The following is a 21,866-nucleotide window of genomic DNA, read 5'->3' as shown; positions in this document are numbered from 1 at the left end:
CTTTTTATTTTCGCCCTTAAAATTGTAAATGTTATTCCATCTGAGCACAAAAAGAGAAAAACCTGTTTTTCATATTTCTTTTTCAATTGTGCAAATAATCTATAGTTAGCTGGTCTTTATGATTAGCATTGTATATGTAGCTAAAATAAACCAGCATCATTCTTGGAGACATATTAATTTTAGTCCTAGACTCAAACACTTATAAACTATCTGATGTTAAGAAAGTTGCCTAAACTTTTTTAAGCATAGTACATACATCTATAAAATTTTAAAAAGTATATCACTTCATAGATGTTTTTCATATAGCTTCACATTTAAATGTTAAGCAGGACACGAGAAAACTTTACCATTATATAGACATTTCTCTGCCTCAGCAGAGTTTAAACCTGGGTAGACCTTTGGAGTATATTGTAACAAACATTAGTATTTGTGCTTTTTTAGAAAATAAAAATTATTAATTATTATGGGTTAATGGATTCAAAAATGTAGTTAGATTGAATGAACAACATTTAATAGCACAACAAAGTGACTATAGTATTTGAGTTTCTTTTTGAGTAGTTCTACCTATTTGCAGAGATTGGTAATTATTAATTTAGTTTTTGTTCTTAGAGGTATGCCAAAGAATTAAAAAAACATATTTTAAATGAACAAAACCTAATTTTATCTGCAATTAAAGTATGGGCACATGGACACATTTATAAATCTAAGGATATATTATAAAAACTTAGTGATATGATTATTTTTAGGTATTGAATATTGTCAAGATATTTGTCTTACACATTGTCATATTTCAACATCCAAGGAATTGTTTCATTGTTGCTCATAATTTTTTCAAATATGTTTTTAAAGACATATAATTTGAAAACTTATTTAATAAATAGATAAGAAGAATAATACAATGATGAAATAAATCTTCACCATTGCATCATTCTTCTTCTTTTTTTAAAATTGTATTGCTCAAAGTATCACATCAACTTTGAGAAATGTATAAAACAGGACTACATACCATCTTCTCAGTCTAATTTTAAATTTCATTGAATACAGTTGAAAATTCAGAATTTTTTCATTTTACATCTATAATGACAGAAAAACAAATTGACTGTGGAAGACATTTCACAATTTTTTTTTTTTTTTTTGAGACAGAGTCTTGCTCTGTTGCCTGGGCTAGAGTGAGTGCCGTGGCATCAGCCTAGCTCACAGCAACCTCAAACTCCTGGGCTTAAGCGATCCTACTGCCTCAGCCTCCCGAGTAGCTGGGACTATAGGCATGCACCACCATGCCCGGCTAACTTTTTCTATATATTTTTAGTTGGCCAGATCATTTTTTTCTATTTTTAGTAGAGACAGGTCTCGCTCTTGCTCAGGCTGGTCTTGAACTCCTGACCTCAAGCGATCCACCCGCCGCGGCCTCCCAGAGTACTAGGATTACAAGTGTGAGCCACCGTGCCCGGCCTTTGACATTTCACAATTTTTAAATTAATCCAAAGATGAATACCAAAAGCAGAAACCAACACTGTAGACTCAAAATGCTGATAAAATTGATCATGTAAGCAAAATTTTAGACTATGAGACTTTAGATGAAAATATACCAGATGAAATTTCTCAAATCAAGAATGAATGAATGAATAACATAATTCTATGAATAAAGAGAAAATATGGTAATCATCTTGTAAGTCATTCTACAGGAAGAGCTTCATCAGCCCATATTTTGTGACAAAAATCTGGGCCATTCTGTTTTGCTAAACATAAATGTGACTGTATTTTTTCATCTTTTATGAGATTTTTTACATCAAAATTTACTTGATGTATCTTGCAAATTAAACATTGCTGTAGGCAGCATGTATCCAAATGTGACTGGAAAGGAAAAGATACAGCGTAATTTTTCCCTTTGAAATAGAATCATCAGGAAAGGTATTGTCCCTCCCTCCTAGTCTCTGTGGGAGAATAGAAGCCTAACATTGATGATCATCTCCATTCAACAAACACAGACAGTCTAATCATGTTGGACCAACTTTCCCATTAATATGTCCTCTAGGACTTTTTCACTAACTTACTCTTGACATGAAACTCTCCAACTTTTTTTTTGTTTGTTTTTTAACAGAGATGAGCTTGTTTCTCTTCCTTATTGAACTAGTCTTGACTCTTATTGCAATAGTCTTGGAATGTCTTCCTTGCCATTGTTAACAAGTGTCCAGTGCAATATATCTTTCATACAGATTAATAACTTGTTCTCCACTGTCACTTTATTCATATATTTATGAATTATTTGAAAAATTATATCTATTTTTAAGAGTAAATTTGATCAGATGGCAAACTGTAAGAATCATGATTTTCCGGAATAGTGAGAGTTAAGGGTATTTATACTTCCTCCTTCAAACACCCTCTCTTCTGTGCATGTCCGTGTTGAAAATTTTCTTGTTTCCTCTCTATGCCACTGGTTATACCTCCTCAGTCTCCTTTGCTGTCTTTTCTTCCTTTACCAAATCCATAAATATTGATACTCCTAAAGACTCTATACTATGCCTTTCATATTCTCACTTTATATTTTCTTCCAGGATGATATGTCCTTTGTTATCTACAGATATTTTACTAAGTCTAAAATCTCTATTCTTAAATTCAGTGGGAACTTTCCTGCTTTTACTTGAATTATAAACAGCATGGTAGCAAGTAGTAACTCCCTACTCCATGGGACACTTTCTTTACTTGGTTTCTATATTACCATATTCCTCTGGATTATTCCTTATAATAATTTTCTAGTGTTTTCCATCCCTTGGGAACACTTGATATTGGAATATCCAGGCCTTGTCTTTAAACTTATTTTTGTCTATCCATGCTCACTCCTTAGGGGATCTCATCACACCACAGGGTTTTAAATATCACATATAAGACTGATAAATTCAAATTTATATGTTCACCATGAACTTCTCCCCTAAATTGTATACTGGTATCCAGCAGTCTATATGACATATCCATTTCGATGGCTACTAGGCAATAGACATCTTAAACTTACTTTGAATTTATTCCTGACTCAGCTTTTCTCCTTCTACCTTAAATCTTATCTCTCAGAATATTCTTACCCTCAAAATATATCCAGAATCTGATTACTTCTACCACCTTCTTGACTAGTTCCATGGTGTAAGATACCATTGTTTCTTGACTCCATTATGGCAATAATATAATCGTCTCCCATGCTTCCAAACTGGCTCCTCTGTAGCTCCTCACTTAAGCACATGTCCAGAAAAATCGTATTGAACACCCTACGCCATCTTCTTTTAATGAACATGGTTTTCCTGCTCATTCAAAAAAATGTATGGTTATCAAACTGCTTTCAAACACACCATGGTCTGGCCACTGTTACTTCTCTGGACTCTTCCATAGGGCTTTCCTCCCTCCTAGCCCTGTTCCAGCCACATGGGGTGGACGCCCTCCTGGGACTGACTGTCCACAATCACGTATCAGGGAGTGTTCACATGCTTTGTCTTCCCCCAGAGTTACCCCTTACTTCAACAGCCTCACCCCTCCCTCTGTCATCTTCAGGTCTTAATTATTAAATAAAATACTATCTTTTCAGTGAGACTTTCCCTAAACATCCTGTTTAAAATATTACTAGCCCCTGATACTCTTTATTCACTAGCCACTTTTTCACACTTATTTTTTCAAAGTATTTAGCTTTTCCCAGCTATCATGTGATTATTATTTTAGTATTTTTGTCTTTTCCTCACTACATTGCTAGATTCGTGACACCCAGGATTCTTAGTGATTTTATTCCATAGTTTTACATATATATATATATATATATGTATACACACACACATATATATATTATGATGTCACAAGTACTGAATTCATATGATTTCATAGCATATATATTTCACATGCAACCTAGACAAGGGATTTTACGTGTTTTGTAAATAAGGAAAAGCAAACAAACATGACAATACTAATATTACAGAATTATATAGTTTTAAACAAAAAAATGAATAAATGCCGTTTGTTAGCTATACTAAAAATGATTTTAGTAGTCAGATGGCATCACTGTAAAACTATTTATCACCTAAAATCAGTACTCTAGACCTCGTCTTTAATTATAGAGATTTTTTGTTATCTTCCTAGATCTTCTGCCCAGTAACCTCACTCAGCCCTACTTTACAGAAATAATAATATAGAAAATGAGGTAAATTAAGCACTTTTTTTAAAGTTTAGAAATAGGTTGTCTAATCAATGGTATAACTAAATACATTCATATTTGTGTAAAGTGTATAAAATAATTTACTTCACATAAATAATTTACTGTACTAGTATTATACTCAAAATATTAAATACATAATTACAATAACTAGTATATAATTATGCTTACAATAATTGCATTTTAAGAACTATTGATGATTTCTAGTATGTTACAATTGAACAATCAATAACAATTAAAATATACCTATTTCTTAAGGTATATATGTCTATTTCTTACCATATTAGGAAATTGAACATAAAACATAACTTTGACTACTGCTACTTGTTGGTAGAGAAATATAATTTCTGCATTTGTAAAATCCAAATGGTCTCCAACTACCTTCATTGATAAATTCAAGGACACTTAAAATAATGTAACCATACTATATGTATTATTAAATATTCTGAAAACTAGAATATAAAATTTTTGAGATTAGTGGTCATTTCTTAAGTGAAATAGCCTATGGCATTTAATAGTCTTCTATGTTCTCCAAGGACTCCTAATAATTATGTAAGGCTGTCATGTACTAGAAGTGAGAAGTACACAAAGAACTATCTAATTTAAAATCCATATTTTACAAATAAAATTTTAGCTTGAAATGAGAAAGTGTACAAAAATGTGAGGTAATAATAATGTATTTCAAAATGAGCATGCTCTCATAAGTGTTTACATATCTAGTAATATATATAATACTGAATTTTATTTGTGTTGCTATATCTGATGTAGTAGTTATAAGCTATGAAGGAAAATTCCAGCCTTTTTCCCCTCAATATGTTTATGATTATATGTCATTTTACCTTTATCTGCAGCACAAATGAAAAAGTAAAAAGTAATTACAATGTCATTATTTATCCTACAGAATTACAAGAAAAGTCTTTACTGTGTTGAAAAAGTATAAATGATTTACTATTGAATCCCCAGTGTTATCAGATAATTTTTTAAATATTTGAGGAATTTAGAAGTAGAAAACTTGAGGTTTACATGTTATTCCAAAATTTTTTAAAAATTATATTATACAGAACTCACAACATAAAAGCATGTAATTAATATAGTTGAAATAAAGTTAATTTTTGACATTTCAAAATGAGATGATTATATAACAAAATATATGTAATATTTCATATATTAACTTATATATATGTAAATTACAATATAGCATCATAAACTATTATATAATATAATTATATTATATGAAGTATAACATATGAATATTATATATTAACATAATATCTAATATTAGACTATATATGAAAAATTATAAAACAGAATATAGAATATAACAATATTATATAATATAAGGAAGCAATAACATACAATATATGAAACAATTATATATTTTTGTTTGGACTTTAGTAGTTTATTAGTAGTTCTTACCTGACCAGAATCTGCATTTTCACAAACATAAGTCTCATAATATTGAGAGAACTCAGGAGCATGATCATTAATATTAAGAACTTGTACATACACAGGGACTGAAGAGAACTGTTGTACATTGTCTGCAAATTGAATACACAGAATGAAAAATTTTAAGAAATTAATGCTGTCTTTAGGAAAAAAAATCATGACATGGCATTAGAAGCTACGTAGTATATTTTTATTTTACTTGAAAAAAAAACTTTCTGAGTCAGGATCCCTATATGATTCATGTATTTATCAAATATACAGCTTAGAAAAAAATTCTGTGCTCAATGTGTTCAACTCAAGCAATATTCCTGTGGAAGGATAGGAGACTCATTTCTGCAAAAGTCTTGTTCCAAGTTGTAAAACTACCTCTTTTCATAAAGATATGAAAAGTTTAGGTTTTAGTTGGATAAATTCAATTAGCAAACACAAGTAGTCACTCCAACTATCCAGTGAATTTAAGATGAACTCTATGTGAAAAATGGTGCTGTTAAATCCTCTTATGTGATGTCTAGTTATTGTTTATCTTGAGAACATTTATATAATGCATTATATCTCCCTGACTATTTAAAAAGGTAAGATTTCTATCTTCTCAATCTCTTAGCAGATTTCCCATGATAAACTTCACATTCTAGTTTAATGTTTTCCAATAATAAAAGTTTTCTTTGTGTTTGACCTCTGTGGAGAGGTTTTCCGGGTTGAGTAGAGATTTGGTTTCTAATTATATTTCCCTAATAAATACCAGTGACATCTATGAGAGAAATTGATATTTTCAGTTAATTAAAAATTAAAATTTTCAAAATTTGTTACACACACAGTCCATGACCTTTAAAAAATGCATAAATGATAGCAATTATCATTTTAAGACTCCACTGTTTTGTGTTGCATTTTGGATGAAAACAGATGAATAAAACATTTTAAAATGAAAAGATATTTCTAAAGATTTCAAGATGAAATTATTAAAAAATTATTTCATATTTTTATAGTATATTACACATATATTACCACAAAATATCTTTTTTTAAATAAGTAAATTGTGAAAAGTATTTAAGATATGAATAAACTGAAGGAAAATTAAGAAATTCATTTAAAATTTTATCTTTCCATCTGAAAATTTTGCTTACAATTAAATTCAAATTAAACTTGTGGCATGATTGCACAAAACATGCATATATCTTCACAGCTTCACTTTAAAGGAGTTAGTAGTTTTATTCACTTTGCTGGCATATTGATAGTGTTGTGCTTAAATTGGGAAGCTTTCCAGGAAAGAGACTAAGCACAGTGAACTTCACTTGCTGGGAAAAAAATGTTAAAATAGAACATCTCTTTCCTATGATCAGTATAATGCTATGGTACAAGCTTTACAAGGTAGTTAACGTATGCAGTTAATGCTTTTTAAAACAATTTTATGTGATGCCCTGTTTTCCACTGGCCAGGTGGTTTGTTTATGTTACTATTGAACTTTAAATGGCCAAACAATCTTTTTTGGTACAGTGTTGATATCATGGTTGTAAGAAATTGACACTTACACATATTTCTTACAAATAGTTCTAAAATAGGATTAATGATGTAGGTTTTTAAGAAATGCAAAAACAAGAAAAAATACATTAAAATGTGTTATCCAGTGTTACAAAAACTCTTTATAGCCAGTTTTCCCTTTTAAAAAGTTCTCGGAAATTCACAGTGAATAAAAGTTTGCTTTTAGAATAAATCTTTGTGTTTTCTGACATGAAAAGCCTTGACATTTCCTCTCTTGCAGCAGGCATTTATTCCATTGTCACATTTGCTTCCCATCCTTTATTTATTGTTTGGTTAAATGGAAAATTCAAAATCCAGACCCAAGTTCTCCTGCAGTGCTTCTATAGAGCTATTCAATGTTTCACAAAATAAAAATAAGAAAAGTGTGAAAGATGCTTTCCACTTCACCATATCACCTGCCAACTGTTCAATGAAAGGAGGAATAAGAGAGATATTTTTTAATGCCTTTAAAAAGGCAAGAAAGAAAGATTACTAAAATTCTGTGTAAAATTAGTTAGAAAGGATGCATCCTAGGAATATTTTATATTCACAGTTTTAATCCTTTATGGTACTAAATCCACTTACTAAATAATGGGAATGATTTTGATAATCTTTTATATTGTGTTATATCTATTCCTTTAAGCTTTAATTAATATGATTGATTGAATAAATGACCGATTCATAATTTTAAGCACAATATCCATGTGGTAAATCAGAATAATTTTATCTATTTTTACAACCTGAAAATGGAATCATCTGCCTATCTGAAAACAACACAAAACAAAACAAAAAATCTGGTCACTACTGACTATTGAAGAAGATTTGACTATCAGCACAGTTGAAACTATGAGTGTAATTAGAAAATGTATTACAGTTTTTGTAATGTACAATCAATGAATATTATTTGAATCCTTCATGATTCTTTACTATAATTTCATTTATACATAATTGATTTTAAACATATAAGTTTTTAACTTGAGTTATTACCTTTTCCTAATGTGCTAGATTATCTCTAACATTTTATCCCAGAAATAGTGTAAGGCACAGGTATTCTGTGTTTGACTTTTAGAATAGTTCTGCAAGAACTGATAAGAATCAGTCTAACCTGATTATGGCTAAATGGGACAACATTCCTAGTCAATTTTAAATTATTTTGAATTTAAAATTTAAATTCCTGCCCAATTGTTTTACTACTATTCTAATGGTAGTACATTAACATTAATTAAGCCCTTCTTTAAATTGAAAATTTTGCTCTAAAGGAACAATTCAGGATGAATGTGTTTTTTGGAAAGCACATAAAGACTAATCTCATCAATTAAAAAGGAACCCATAGAAAATATGTTTAAAAAAACATGAAAAATGTCTATTTAGTTTAAAAATTTATATGAAAATATATCTATGAAAAAGATTTTTAGAGACATATAACTATATAATAAATATGCTGTAGAATTTCAGGTGATTTTCATTTATATCTTGTGATTTCCTCAATTTGTTTTTTGTATTAAACATTATTTATTGTTATAATAAGAAAAACAGTTTACAAGGTATTTAGTAGTAAGAATAAAAATAAGCTGTAATAGGAATAAGCAGATATTAATATAAAATAACAAAATAAAATATGGGTACATAAATTTACATATAAAATATTATTTAATTCTAATTCCAACATTTTGTAGTAGCTTTATCTCAATGTTTAGAAATTATGTAATGGTTTATATGATGTGGTGACCAACTGTATGGTTCCCCAATGAGTACTTACATCTTTCTGTGGCTGTAACACTTAGGTTGTACCAAGCATTGATCTCCCGGTCAAGTAGGTTAGTTGTAATGATTGTGCCATTGTCATCAATATCGAACACTTTGCTTTTGATGATAGAATACCTGAACCAAAAAGAAAGTATTCCTAAAAGTTATTATCCTCTCTATATAATGGTGTTACATAACACTCTTTTTAAGCAATAAGACACATTATTAAATGCATGCTCTACATATCTAATGTAATATTGAACAATTTTTAAAATGGTGCTGCATTCATGTATTTAAGAGTCAACTCTATGGAAATAGGGGAAAAAAAAAACTAAGATGACTTTAGATTTAAATTGATGGATGCTAAATCTAAACATATGTTACCCATCCTCATGTCCAAAAAGAATTTCAATAAGTGAATGACTTGCTTAAAAAAATGGCAAAATCCATTTGTCAAATGAAGAGAACAATGTACAAATAAATAGGGGGAAAAATAAATGTGAATCTTTTTTTTTTCCTTTGAAGTAAAGTAAAACATACCTTCACCCTAGAGTAGTACTGGTCTCTTTCCTACACTACATGTGTTGCTTGCTAATCTGTGCATTATATTATAATCACTTGACTGCTGATATATAAAAAATGTTTGTTTTTATTTGTTTAAAGGACACAATTTGATAAAAAATAAATTCTCTTTATGTAGAAGATAGATTTTTAAGACTTCCAGGAAATCTGAAAGATTTCTGGAATCTGGAATCAGCAATCTGAAAGATTGTATGTGTGTGTGTGTGTGTGTGTGTGTGTATTTGTTAGGTAGATAGTGAGGGATTCTGGGTCTCCTAAAGATGAAAGTGGGTGCTGTTGTGGTTCACTCCCCAAAATGGGCTCTCAGAGAGGCTCATGGGAGATCTCCCTGTGCAGTAAGACTCAGGTCATAGAACTCCCAACTGTCCAACCAAAGTGGTTCCATGGTGACGTCTGAGCCATGAGGAAGGTCCCAATCTGAACACTATAAAAGAAAACAGAGACCATAACCAAGCCCCTTTTTACTCTCTTTTGCTACAACAATGGGTCTGATCATCATTTGTGGCATATGTATCTCTCTCTGTAAACCAATGTCTTGCTCTTGCTCTATAATCCTCTCTTTCTCTCCTCAATAAAACTCATTTTTGTGCTTGCCTTACTTTGGTGCATCTGGTCATTCTTTGGCCATGAATGCACAAAACCAACATTTCAGAGTGTAACCTGACAAATTCATATATATATATATGTATATTCCAAAAGGAAAGTATAGTAGATCCAATGTGCTGTTAGATGTTAGAGCATCTATGAAAAGAAGCCAGGTTATAAAATTCCCTCATGTAAAAGTCTGAAAAATGATTTAAAACTCCATAATGAAAGAAGCCTTTGAAGTATTCAGCATGTCTTATTTGCTTGTAAGTGATTAATAATAAAAATTAAAGAGTAGTAATAACTTGGGTTCAGTGATGGCTTCTCATTGCATATATATTCTAGAAGACTTTGATGAGACATGAATGAGATTTGCCGTAATTATGTGGCAAAAGATGAGACTATTTTAATCTTGAATTGAAAGATTTCTAAAAATATTGTACTAATTTGTAGCTTGGTGTTCGTAGGAGAAGTAAAGAGGAATTACAAAGAATTAAGCTTTAGAGGAGTTCAGTTTTAACTATAGTCAATTTAAAACATTTATAAGCATTTTCCTTAATTATCCGCAAGGGGTTGCATTTCTTACTTAATAGATTTGCTGACAAAATTAAACAGTATTTTAAGAGTTGTTATTTTGTATTAAACATCTAATCTTATTTCTATAAAATATCATTCCAAATAAATCCCATTAAAAGTTTGACAAGAAATTATAGTTTATGATAATTAATAGGGTCTTTTAGAAATTAGGAAGAAGAGCCATGGTCATAAGAAATAGGTTCAAGTACCATTAAAAAACTAATACAGAAATAAAAACAGATGTTGCCCTCTAGGAAGAAGGGATAAGCTGGAAAGTTTAATACGATGCTAGTTACACATTACTGTGTAGTATGTATTATTTTCCTTAGCCCCATTTAGAACCACTGATTCTGGTCATGTCAATATTTTCTCCCCAACTCCAATTTCACCAGATTAAATCTAGTTGGCCTTGACATAAGTTTTAGTTAATTAAATTTTACATATGTGCATATATGTAATATATATTTATGCATTATTATATGTATATTTGTAATATATTTATGACTATATATACATATATGTATATTTGCAATATATATGAATATATATGAGGGCTATTCAGAAAATATACCAACATTATTAATATAATGAGAATGGTTACAGGGGTGGATATTTCCGGGCAGCCCTCATATTTCCCTTCACTTTATGTTTAAAAATTAGGAGACAAACATCAGAAAATTCATAAATAGTAAACAGCTATGCTATTTTGATATGCACCATCATCACCTTGGCCAGATTTAACGCTGGTAATTTTCCCACCACAATTCATTTAAAGACATATTTTAAAATAATTTCAAACTAACAAAGATGTTGCAAGAACAGCATAACATGTTTCCATATGCCCTTCACCCAGCTTCTTCTAATGCCAAAATCTTATATAAAACCTTTGTATTATTATTGTTTCAAAACTAAGAAATTAATTGCTATAATAATTAAGTAAACTATAAACTAGAGTTGAATTTCAGCAATTTTCCCACCCATGTTATTTTCCTTTTAGGATTCCATACTGCATTTCATTTTCATGTGTCCTTAGGCTCATCCACAGTTCCTCAATGTCCTTGCCTTTCATGATCTTGATGCTGCTGAAGAGTACTGGCCACTTATTTTATAGAATGTCTCTCAATTTGGGTTTTCCCGGTCTTTTCTCACAATTAGATGAAGGTTATACATTTTTGGCAGGAACGACAAACACGTGATATACCCTTCTTAGACTACCCTCTCAGGAGTATGTGGTATAGACTCTATCTTATTAATGGTGATATTAACCTTGATCACATGATTAGGTGATGTCAGCCAGGTTTCTCTACTATAAAGTTACTATTTTTTCTTTTGTAATTAATAAAGATCTCAGGAAGATATTTTTAAATTATCTGGTTTCTTCTCAAACATTTGCTCACTAATTTTAGTGTCCATAGGTGAATAATGCCCACAATAATTATGACTTTGGTGTACTAATGATGATTTCCTATTCCTGTCATCCTTCTACATTTATTAGTAACAATAATTCTATAAGAAAAATGTGTCCCTTTACTTATCTATATCAGTACCAACTCATAATTTTTTTCAATGTTTAATAAGCCAAAAATCATCATATAAACCAAATACTGTTATGTATCTGTGGCTTAAATATTTATAGCTTTGGATATTTGGAGTAATTCCAGTACAGTTTTGGGGCCCTTACAACACTTCTCCATTCTTTCAATTATTTTTTGAATAATTCCTTTCTTTCTGGAACAAGATGCAACAGGACCATCTTGCATTTTCCCTGCTCTGGTTTCCAGATCTCTGATGAGTCCCTGTTATCTTTAATTGGAGAATTGTATTAGAAAGCAAGATCTATGTGCCAAGAGTTTCCACTGCTGCTTCTTCTGTTTCATTGCATTTAAGGCCCTTTGAGCAGACATCAAGAGGAAATATATGTATGTATACCCATGCATACAAACACATCTACATTTATTTCCGTGTCAATCCACCTATAATATATGTTAAGAAGGCATTAGTGCATAATGATACCTCAGATACCAGTCCAACACCATAGCCTTCATGTAAAACTTACCCCATTTCTTATTTGGGCTCTCTTTTAGATGATAGCAAATCTTACTCTCATCTTCAGTATATTTACTTATGTGTTCAATTCTAGCATACATATAGAGTAGCATTGCAATCGCTAAACAATAGCCCAGTAAAAAATAAATTCAGCATGTAGAGCACATTTCTTTTGTACAGCTGGTTTTTTTCCTCCAGATTTAGAATTGAAATACTGTTTTCCAAAATTACTTAGGTTATATTTTTACCCCTAATCACCCTCATTTTGGTTACGTTGTTTATTTTAAATACAGTAAAATACATTTGCAATAATGTACATTCCAATTTAGGAATATCCCCAAAGTTCTGTTTGAATTTTTTTTCAAAATTTACATTAAATAATATTTACTCTATGTAATGAAGCATTATATGAATTTGGAAAAATGAATAGTCTCACGTGTCCACCACCACAGTAATGATACAAAACAATTTTATCATCCTCCCCTTGCCTTTGTAATTCCTTTGTACTCAAGGGACCAAAGGTTTTGTTTGTTTTTGTTTTGCTTTTTAATCCATTCATTTACTGAAGAATATATGAGTTAATCCCAGCTTTGAGAGATCATGATTAACGTTATCATAAATGTCTGCATATGGGTTTTCATATCAATATAAATGAATGAGTTTTTTAGGCCTGCTGCAACAAAACACCACAAACCAAGTGGCTGAAAACAACAGAAACATATTCTATCAGAGTTCTTGGGCTAAATCAAAGTGTCAACACACCATGCTCTCTCTGAAACCTGTAGGGGAGGATCCTTCCTTGCCTTTTCTAGCTTCTAGTGTCTTCTGGCCATCATTGCCATTGCTTGTCTCGTGGATGCATCGCTCCAATCTTTGCTTCTCTTGTCACGTGGCTGTCTTCTCTCTGTGTGTCTCTGTCTTACTATAAAAATATCAGTCATATGGGATTAAAGGCCCATTGACTCCAGTATGATTTTACCTTAACTTTTTACCTCTAGGACAACTCTATTTCCCAATAAGGTCGCATTCAGAGGTAGTGGATGTTAGGACACAACACATCTTTTGGGGGACACACTTTGACCCATAACATAAAGTATTTGTTTTTTCTTTTTGCTTTTCCTCTTGGGTAAATACTTTCAAGTAGGATTGATGGGTCTTATGGACAGTATATGTTTAATTAATAATAATCTTGTATATTTCTACCTTGATAAACTCACTTATGACTAGGCTTTTTTATAAATTTTTTAGAATTGTCAATGTAGATAATCAAGTCTTCTGCAAATAAAGAAAACCATGTCCTTTCTTTCCAATTTGTATTTTTTAATTTATTTACTTGACTTATTTCATGACTCTGACTTCCAGTATTATGGGGTATTGGACTGATGAAATTATGTACTCCTACCTTTTTTCCCATCTTAGGGGAAAAGTACTTAATCTTTCATCATTAAGTATAATATTAGTTGTACATGTTCTGTAGCTACCCTTTATCTGATTAAGAATCTTCTATTCATAGTGTGCTGATAATTTTTATTATGAATTGATTTTCAATATTGCCAAATTCTTTTTCTTCACCTATTAACATCCTTATATGACTTTTTAGATCTGTTAAAATTGAGTTAATACTGAAATGTTTTTATACATAGAAACCTCCTTGCATTCCTGGGTGCAACCCAATTGGTAGTGATGTACTCCTATCGTTTCTACAATAGCTGGAGCTGCTATTGTTTTGTCAGTAATTTTTGTCTTTTAGTTTATGAGAAATATTGCTCTGTAGTTTTCTTTGCTTATAGTATTTGGTAGAATTTATTAGTGACATCTTTTCATCTGCAATTGACCTTTCATTTTTAAAGATTTTTAACTGTATTTTTCATTACATATTTTTTGTGTATACATATATGTATATATGATTAATGAGATTATTTATCTTTTTAAATATAAATGTTGGTGATTTATCTTAAGAAATTGGTCTGAATTTATGGGCATAGAGTTACCAAAAACAGTCCCAATAATCAATTTTTTTTAATGTCTGTGGGATCAATATTTACGCTCTTTCATTTCTGGCATTTCTGATAATGGTAATTTTTATTCTCTCTTCTCCCACCCCTATCTGTCTGGCTAGAGATTGATAAATTATACTTGTGTTTTGAAAAAAAAAAAAAACAGCTTCTGGTTTTTGTTTCATTGTATTTTTATATTGCTTTTAATCGCATTGTTTGTGATCTAATTTTTTTATTTCATTCTTTCTTGCTTGCTTTGGGTTTCACTTGCTTTTTTGTTTTTTGTTTTTCTTAAAGAAAAGAATACGCCATTTTTCTTATACTTACAAAATATTTCAAAATTTGACTTTAGGTTTAGTTAAGAAGAAATCTTCAATAATATACAAAGAATAAATTATACCCAGTGATGATAAAAAATTATAATAACCCTCATACCTGGGGTCTAAATAATATGGTAATTGTCTTAGTCAACTTGGGCTACTATAACAAATTACCATAGACTGGGTAGCTTATAGACAACTGAAACTTATTTCTCACAGTTTTAGAGGCAAGAAGTCCAAGATCATGATGCCAGCAAGGTTGGTTTCTGACAAAGACCCACTTAAGGTTGCTCACTGCTGACTTCTTGTATCCTCTGAGTAAAGAGAATGTGACAGAGCTCTCTGGGGTCCCTTTTGTAAGAGCACTAATCCCATTCACTAGGGCTCTGCCCTTGTGAGTGATTCCCTCCCATATAAATCACCTGCTAATAGCATTACCTTGGGGTTTAGCATTTCAATATATGAATTTTGAGGGAAGCAAACATTGAGTCCTTTGAGTAATACATAGTCTGAGGGATAAAAGGAAAGTCTTAAGGAAAATTCTTTATGAAGTTCCTCATAATTTTATGACAGTAATTGTATTGCAGATGGTCTCTGGGTTCCTCTAATTTCTACTATACTGGGCTCCTTAAAGCAATTCTGTCATCTCACTTTCAGGTCTAATATTGCATCCTTCCTTCATTTTTGCACCCATTTAAAAAAAAATTTGACATACGGTTTATTATTATAATTCATATCAATGCAGATCCTACTTTACATGCTTTTCTGACCTTAACAATAACAAGACTATTTTGTTAAACCAGTTTATTTATCCCACCCAAGACTTGCTGACACAAAGCCAAGGAATCTCCATGCTTCACAGAAACAGCAAGTGACTCTTAGTAGGAAAAACTAATATGAGTTAAATGAATTGAGTATAATTTACTTTGTTTACTATGTGTGATTCTGTGTCTCCCAAAACAATGAAACATCCCTAAGGCTAAAATCCAATATACTAATATTTCCTTTGCTTTTCATAGCTCTCACCATGGAGTGAGTATTAAGAAAGAGATATTATCAAACTAAAACTCAAATTGAAATCATTTTGCATTTTGTATTCAAACATCTGGATTTTTTGTTTCCTCAAAAAAGAAAAAGAAAACCAAAAAGAATAAACCTCCTGAAATGTGCTAAGTGGCTATATTCATACAAATCCCATTTTGTTTTCATAATATATATTGAATGTTTGCTAAATCAAGTTATACCATATGGAAAAACAGCAACCACCACAACAAAAAACTTCTGTATTCTCAATGATTCTAAAATATATATGAAAAGCAATCTTTTTAAAAAGAAACTTCTAAATGAAAGATCATCTATCAAATCATTGAAACTTATTCTTTTGGATAGACACTTTCAACTTATTTCTAAAAGTAATTATTTCGGTATAAAAATGAAAATTGTTAGTTAAAATATTTTTAGTTTGATAATTTTAGTAGCCACTAGTAGTGATACTATAGAACACATAACTTCTTAATATTTGGCTGCAGCCTACTTTTTCTAATATATAATATCTGTAGTATTTTTACATGTAGCAGACATGCAATTCTTAATTTTATAGTATGATTTAAAGGTATGCCATATTTTTATCTATGCTTCATAAGAATTCTTATTAATTAAATTTATTCCCTTAATCACATCCCTGAGATTAGTGTCCAACACTTTATGTTAAATGATAACATTGAACACCTTAAAATCAAAATGCTTTCTAAAATTCTAATTATCCAGTATTCTCTGAAAAACAATTAATAGCTTAATAGATACATATTTTTTAAAATGAAATAATTGATTTACTGGGTCACACACACATATATTTGTGCATATACACTTATAAAATTTTTAAAATTACTACTAGTAAGAACTATACCTACACATTAGAAGGCAGCATTTTATAAACAAGAAGTAAAATGGAAAAGCAGAACATCCCTTTGTACCAAAAATTTAATGGAGCTTCTTCGCTGCACCAGCAATGCCTCCAAAGATCAAAGCAATAGCCAGCATGTTAACGAACACATGGGAGTTTATGTGATTCTGTAGATTATGAGTTATGGAAAATAGGTGAGCAAGGGAAGTCAGTGGAAATATGTAACAATTTTTTTTTAATATCCAAACAGACTACATCTCAAATATTGAGAGAAAAAAAGAGAGAGAGATATCACAACACAGTAACTAAAAATAACAGATTATTTTAACACATGGGAAATATTTGTTTAATTGTAACACATACATTTATTTCTAACCCGTTGGACTTATATCATTTTACTCCTTTAAATGATAACCTGTAAAAGCTTTCTCAATTTTTGAGTATCATTTCAATTTAAAAGTATTTAAGTGAGCCATATTGTGATCAACTTTGCTTCAACTCCCAATTTAGGATAAAAAAAGGTTTCTTTTCTCTTACCTCATTACTCCAATGAAAAGGGAATCAATTATACTGATTTTAGTTGGTGATTGCCTTTTTCTTAAACATGTTTGCAATCATCTATTTCACTGCCTATTAACCAATATCGAAGCTCCAGATTTTAATTTGTTTGTTTAAAGTGTTACAAATCCATTAAGTACCATATAGAGAAATATAGATACAGACGTATCTTTGAATTTGCATTCAATTTTATTTTCAGTCTAACCTGTGTTTACTTATTTATTAATGTGAAGCTGACCTTACAGACATACCTGATAGGAGATTTTCTATGATCTGGGTCTGTGGCAGACACCGTGCCTACAAATGATCCATGTGGGTTTTCTTCAAAAATTTCAAACACATAATATGGAAGGAGGAAAATAGGAGGTTCATCCTCATCTTCTACCTGAACCTTAATGAAAGTGCTGGAAGCCTCAGTATGGTATTTCGTAAGCTTCTCATCAACATGACGGTTTTTAACTTTCGCTCTAATACCATAGTGGTTCTGGTGTTCAAAATCCACTTTCTACAAAGAAAAACAGTGTACATAGAAGAAATGACTTTAGTAACCAAAGATATTACTTAGGGGGAAAAATAAAGTTTTACTTGTTAAATTAAGCTTCATTTATCTTTCAGTTACCCTTTCCTTTTTATGTACTTGAATCCCTCTTGTATAATAATTAATCAGGCATAAAAATCTGTTTGTATTTTGTTACTTACATCTGTAATGAAATGTTTTGTAATAGCAACTGTATTTTCATTTATGACTAAAATTGTATTTTTCTAGGCATAAAGATCTTATGGAATTGAGAATTAATTTCCTCATATTTAAGAACTTTAAAAAAAATTCATGTTTTATTTGATTTTTTTAAACTGTTCTGCATATAATTCAAGGAGCTGGATAACTCTAAACTCCATTTCTCCCTAAACCATAAGTCACAGGATCTTATTTCAATTACTTAATGAAGAAAAAAAAAAAAAAAAAACTAACCAGATACACAAAATCATTACATGTATTTCTGATTTGATTTTGCACTATTCTGCAAAGCAAATAATTTTAATATGTCTACCTTTTTTAATATAACTATTCCTTCTTGGGTCTCATTATTAGTAATGATGTCAAATGTTTGTGAATCATCCTCTTCAATGCTATAATCCATTTCTGCATTCTCTCCTATGTCACTATCATATGCCATGATTGTGCCTATAGAAGTGCCAGTGGGTGCAGATTCAGAGACAGTCAGACGGTATAAACCTTTAGAAACAAAATTCAAGATATTTCAGACAAATACCTAACACAAGAAACTCCTAATGATAGCATCCTTTATACCCATACTTACCCTTTCCATTTACTTATTCTAAGCGTCAGTCTCAAACTCTCTCTCTCTCTCTCTCTCTCTCTCTATATGTCCTTTCACTTCTTATTTTGAAATCTGAACATTTTCCCACTATCCTATTTGAGCTTCCATCACTGTTTCTCAAATATTTCTTAGGCAGTACTATTACTAGTATGTATTACTTCAAATTTCTATTCATATGTACACCTCCTCAATATTCATGACTAATTTGTTATTGTATCCTTCAACTATCCTTAATTAAGTTTGATAAAAATGTTTTTCAATTCTCCTCAAATATTCCTTGATGACTGAAGTTACCAATAAATGTAAGTGTAGATTAAAGGTGGGAGAGACTGAATGCAACTATTTGAGTTCCAAGTATAATAGTTTGATTTTGAGATTCTGAGCCTGGATTACACTAGCCATCATGGAAATGCAAGTAAGATAGATCCAAAAGAGCTGGTAAGTGGAAATAGCAGAAAAACAATATCAGAGTCAAAGATGACCCCAGTGATTTTGTCTCAAAAAAATAATTTCAGATATATTGGAAATACATAGATACAACTACAAATTACTGAGCTTTTTTTCTTTATTTTTCAGGAGTAACTTGTCAAAAAACTGATAATTAATTAAATTTATTTTAATTGAGAATTAAATTATTATTTGTAATGTATGTTAAAATGTAAAAATCATCATACATGTGAATATTCTAAAGAATAAACCTCCTTAGAATTAAAAGGAAGGAGCACACATAATGGAATTTTTCTTCAAAGAGATTCTTGGTTCCCTTAGAAGCGTAGAGCAAGTCACTTCAGAGATTGCATTTCAAGATTTTACTTTTTAACTGGGAGAAGTGTTACTTAAAAATTGCTAATATTTTACCATTTTTTTAGAGTGAAAATAACACTTTAACAGTGCAGTGTTTCTCTTCTTATAGGAAAATTGAAAGAATTGTTTAATTGCACAAATTAAAAATTGTCAAGAAATTAATCTACAGAAAACAATCATACTACCATAAACTTGAAAGCAGACTTAAATGTGATTGAGTTTATATTAAATTATTGGCCATCAAAATTAGAAACAACTTAAACATTTCTCTTAATCAACACTTAATCTATACAATTTTCCATACATTCAGAAATCATTTTTGACCACATATTTTTCACAAGGCCCTGTTCTAGAGGCTGGGGATATAACAGAAAACAAGACATAGAAAGTTGCTGCCATTAGTTTATATTTTTGAAGATAAAGCCATAAAGTTTATGACAATTTGTTACAGCAGCAATAGAAAACTAACACATTAATTACTCTTTCATTTGTGTTTGAATGATTATGCTAATGAAAATATTCACAATTTAGAATAATTAACAAATTTATTTAATTCTAGGGCTGGTGCAGCACTTTTAGAATGCAAACTCCAACATCTGCCTATATTCAACACAGTTATTATATTTACCTTAGAATGAAGACTCTGGATGCTTTTTACTTACTTTCTTTAAATATAGGCTTATTGTCATTAACATCTGAAAGTTTAATTAATACACTTGTTGTTCCAGACAGTGCTCCAGGCTGACCAATCATGTCTTTGGCTTGAATAATTACCCAATACTCATCTTGCAGTTCTCTATCCATTTTAGAAGATATTCTTATAACTCCTTTAAAAATGTAATAAAATTCCAATTATTATTTCATTATTAACCATGATAACTTCTTAGTTAATTTCTTAAGCATTTCATCATACAATCCTTCTTTTGATATATGTTGAACTACTACAATATGTCAGACGCTGCCCTGGTGAAAAATAATAATAATAAATTAAATAGCAACTCTGCTTAGAGTCTAGAGTGGTCATCACAATAATAACCACACAGGTAGGCCCTTATAAAATACTATATTAAGGATAATCCACAGGTAGGAAAGAAGAATTTTTATTTTTACCTCAACTTATTTCTGCTATCTTCTCTAACACAATATTGGTATGCTACAGTTAACTAGGCCACAAACTCTGAAATCAGCTCATTATGGATAACTGTGTAAATTATAATACCAAATTTATGTAAAAAAATATTTGGCATAATTTTATGATGTTAAAATTTACTTTGAGTCATGTCATAGGACCTGAAAAAGGCTTTGCTGTTGACCTACAATTATTCAAAATGTAAATATATACATAATATATGCATATATATTTAAAGAAAGAGAAATGCAAATTCAAACTCAAGATAGTCCATGATAAATGTTCATCTTCTATAAAATAATTTAGTAAAAATCAATTATTAATAATTGTCACTGAAAAGAACCTAGGGAGAACTCAAGACAAGAGCTTTGAGATAGGAGAGGACCAAATAATTTTAAAGATTTTGGGAACACTTAAACACAGATATAAGGAAAAAAAACAAATGGCCAAAAAACATATGAAAATATGCTCAGTATCAATAATTATCAGGGAAATGCAAATTAAAACCACAATGTGATAACACCTTACCCCTGTCATAATGGCCATTACTAAAAAAATCAAAAAACAATAGATGTTGCGACTGGTGCATTGAGAAGGGAACACTCATACACTGTTGATGGGAGTGTAAACTAGTACAACCACTATGGAAACAATATGCAGATTCTTCAAAGAACTAAAAGTGGACCTACCATTCAACCCAACAATCCCCCTCCTGTGTATCTACCCAAGGGAAAACAAGTCATTCTATAAAAAAGACACCTGCACCTAAATGTTTATTGCAGCACAATTCACAGTTTCAAATACATGGAATCAACATAAGTGCCTAGCAACTGATAATTGGATAAAGAAAATGTGATGGCCGGGCGCGGTGGCTCACGCCTGTAATCCTAGCACTCTGGGAGGCCGAGGTGGGCGGATCGTTTGAGCTCAGGAGTTCGAGACCAGCCTGAGCAAGAGCGAGACCCCATCTCTACTAAAAATAGAAAGAAATTATATGGACAGCTAAAAATATATATATAGAAAAAATTAGCCGGGCATGGTGGTGCATGCCTGTAGTCCCAGCTACTCGGGAGGCTGAGGCAGGAGGATCCCTTGAGCTCAGGAGTTTGAGGTTGCTGTGAGCTAGGCTGACG

General features: G+C 30.8%; 1 protein-coding gene across 1 annotated transcript in view; it reads right to left on the bottom strand.

Annotated features, from left to right (window-relative positions):
• CDH19 (cadherin 19) overlaps positions 1-21,866 on the bottom strand; it is a 55,485-nt gene that overhangs the window by 16,287 nt on the left and 17,332 nt on the right. Inside the window, exons 4-8 of the mRNA XM_069467882.1 lie at positions 20,267-20,431; positions 18,510-18,694; positions 17,712-17,965; positions 8,907-9,028; positions 5,603-5,724 (exon numbers count right to left, since the gene is read on the bottom strand). Of these exons, the coding sequence (XP_069323983.1) occupies positions 5,603-5,724; positions 8,907-9,028; positions 17,712-17,965; positions 18,510-18,694; positions 20,267-20,431 (848 nt within the window). The remainder of the gene's footprint in view (positions 1-5,602; positions 5,725-8,906; positions 9,029-17,711; positions 17,966-18,509; positions 18,695-20,266; positions 20,432-21,866) is intronic.

Source organism: Eulemur rufifrons, chromosome 5 (assembly GCF_041146395.1).
Source record: "Eulemur rufifrons isolate Redbay chromosome 5, OSU_ERuf_1, whole genome shotgun sequence".
NCBI classification, from domain to species: domain Eukaryota; kingdom Metazoa; phylum Chordata; class Mammalia; order Primates; family Lemuridae; genus Eulemur; species Eulemur rufifrons.
This window is presented reverse-complemented; position numbering and strand designations above follow the sequence as displayed.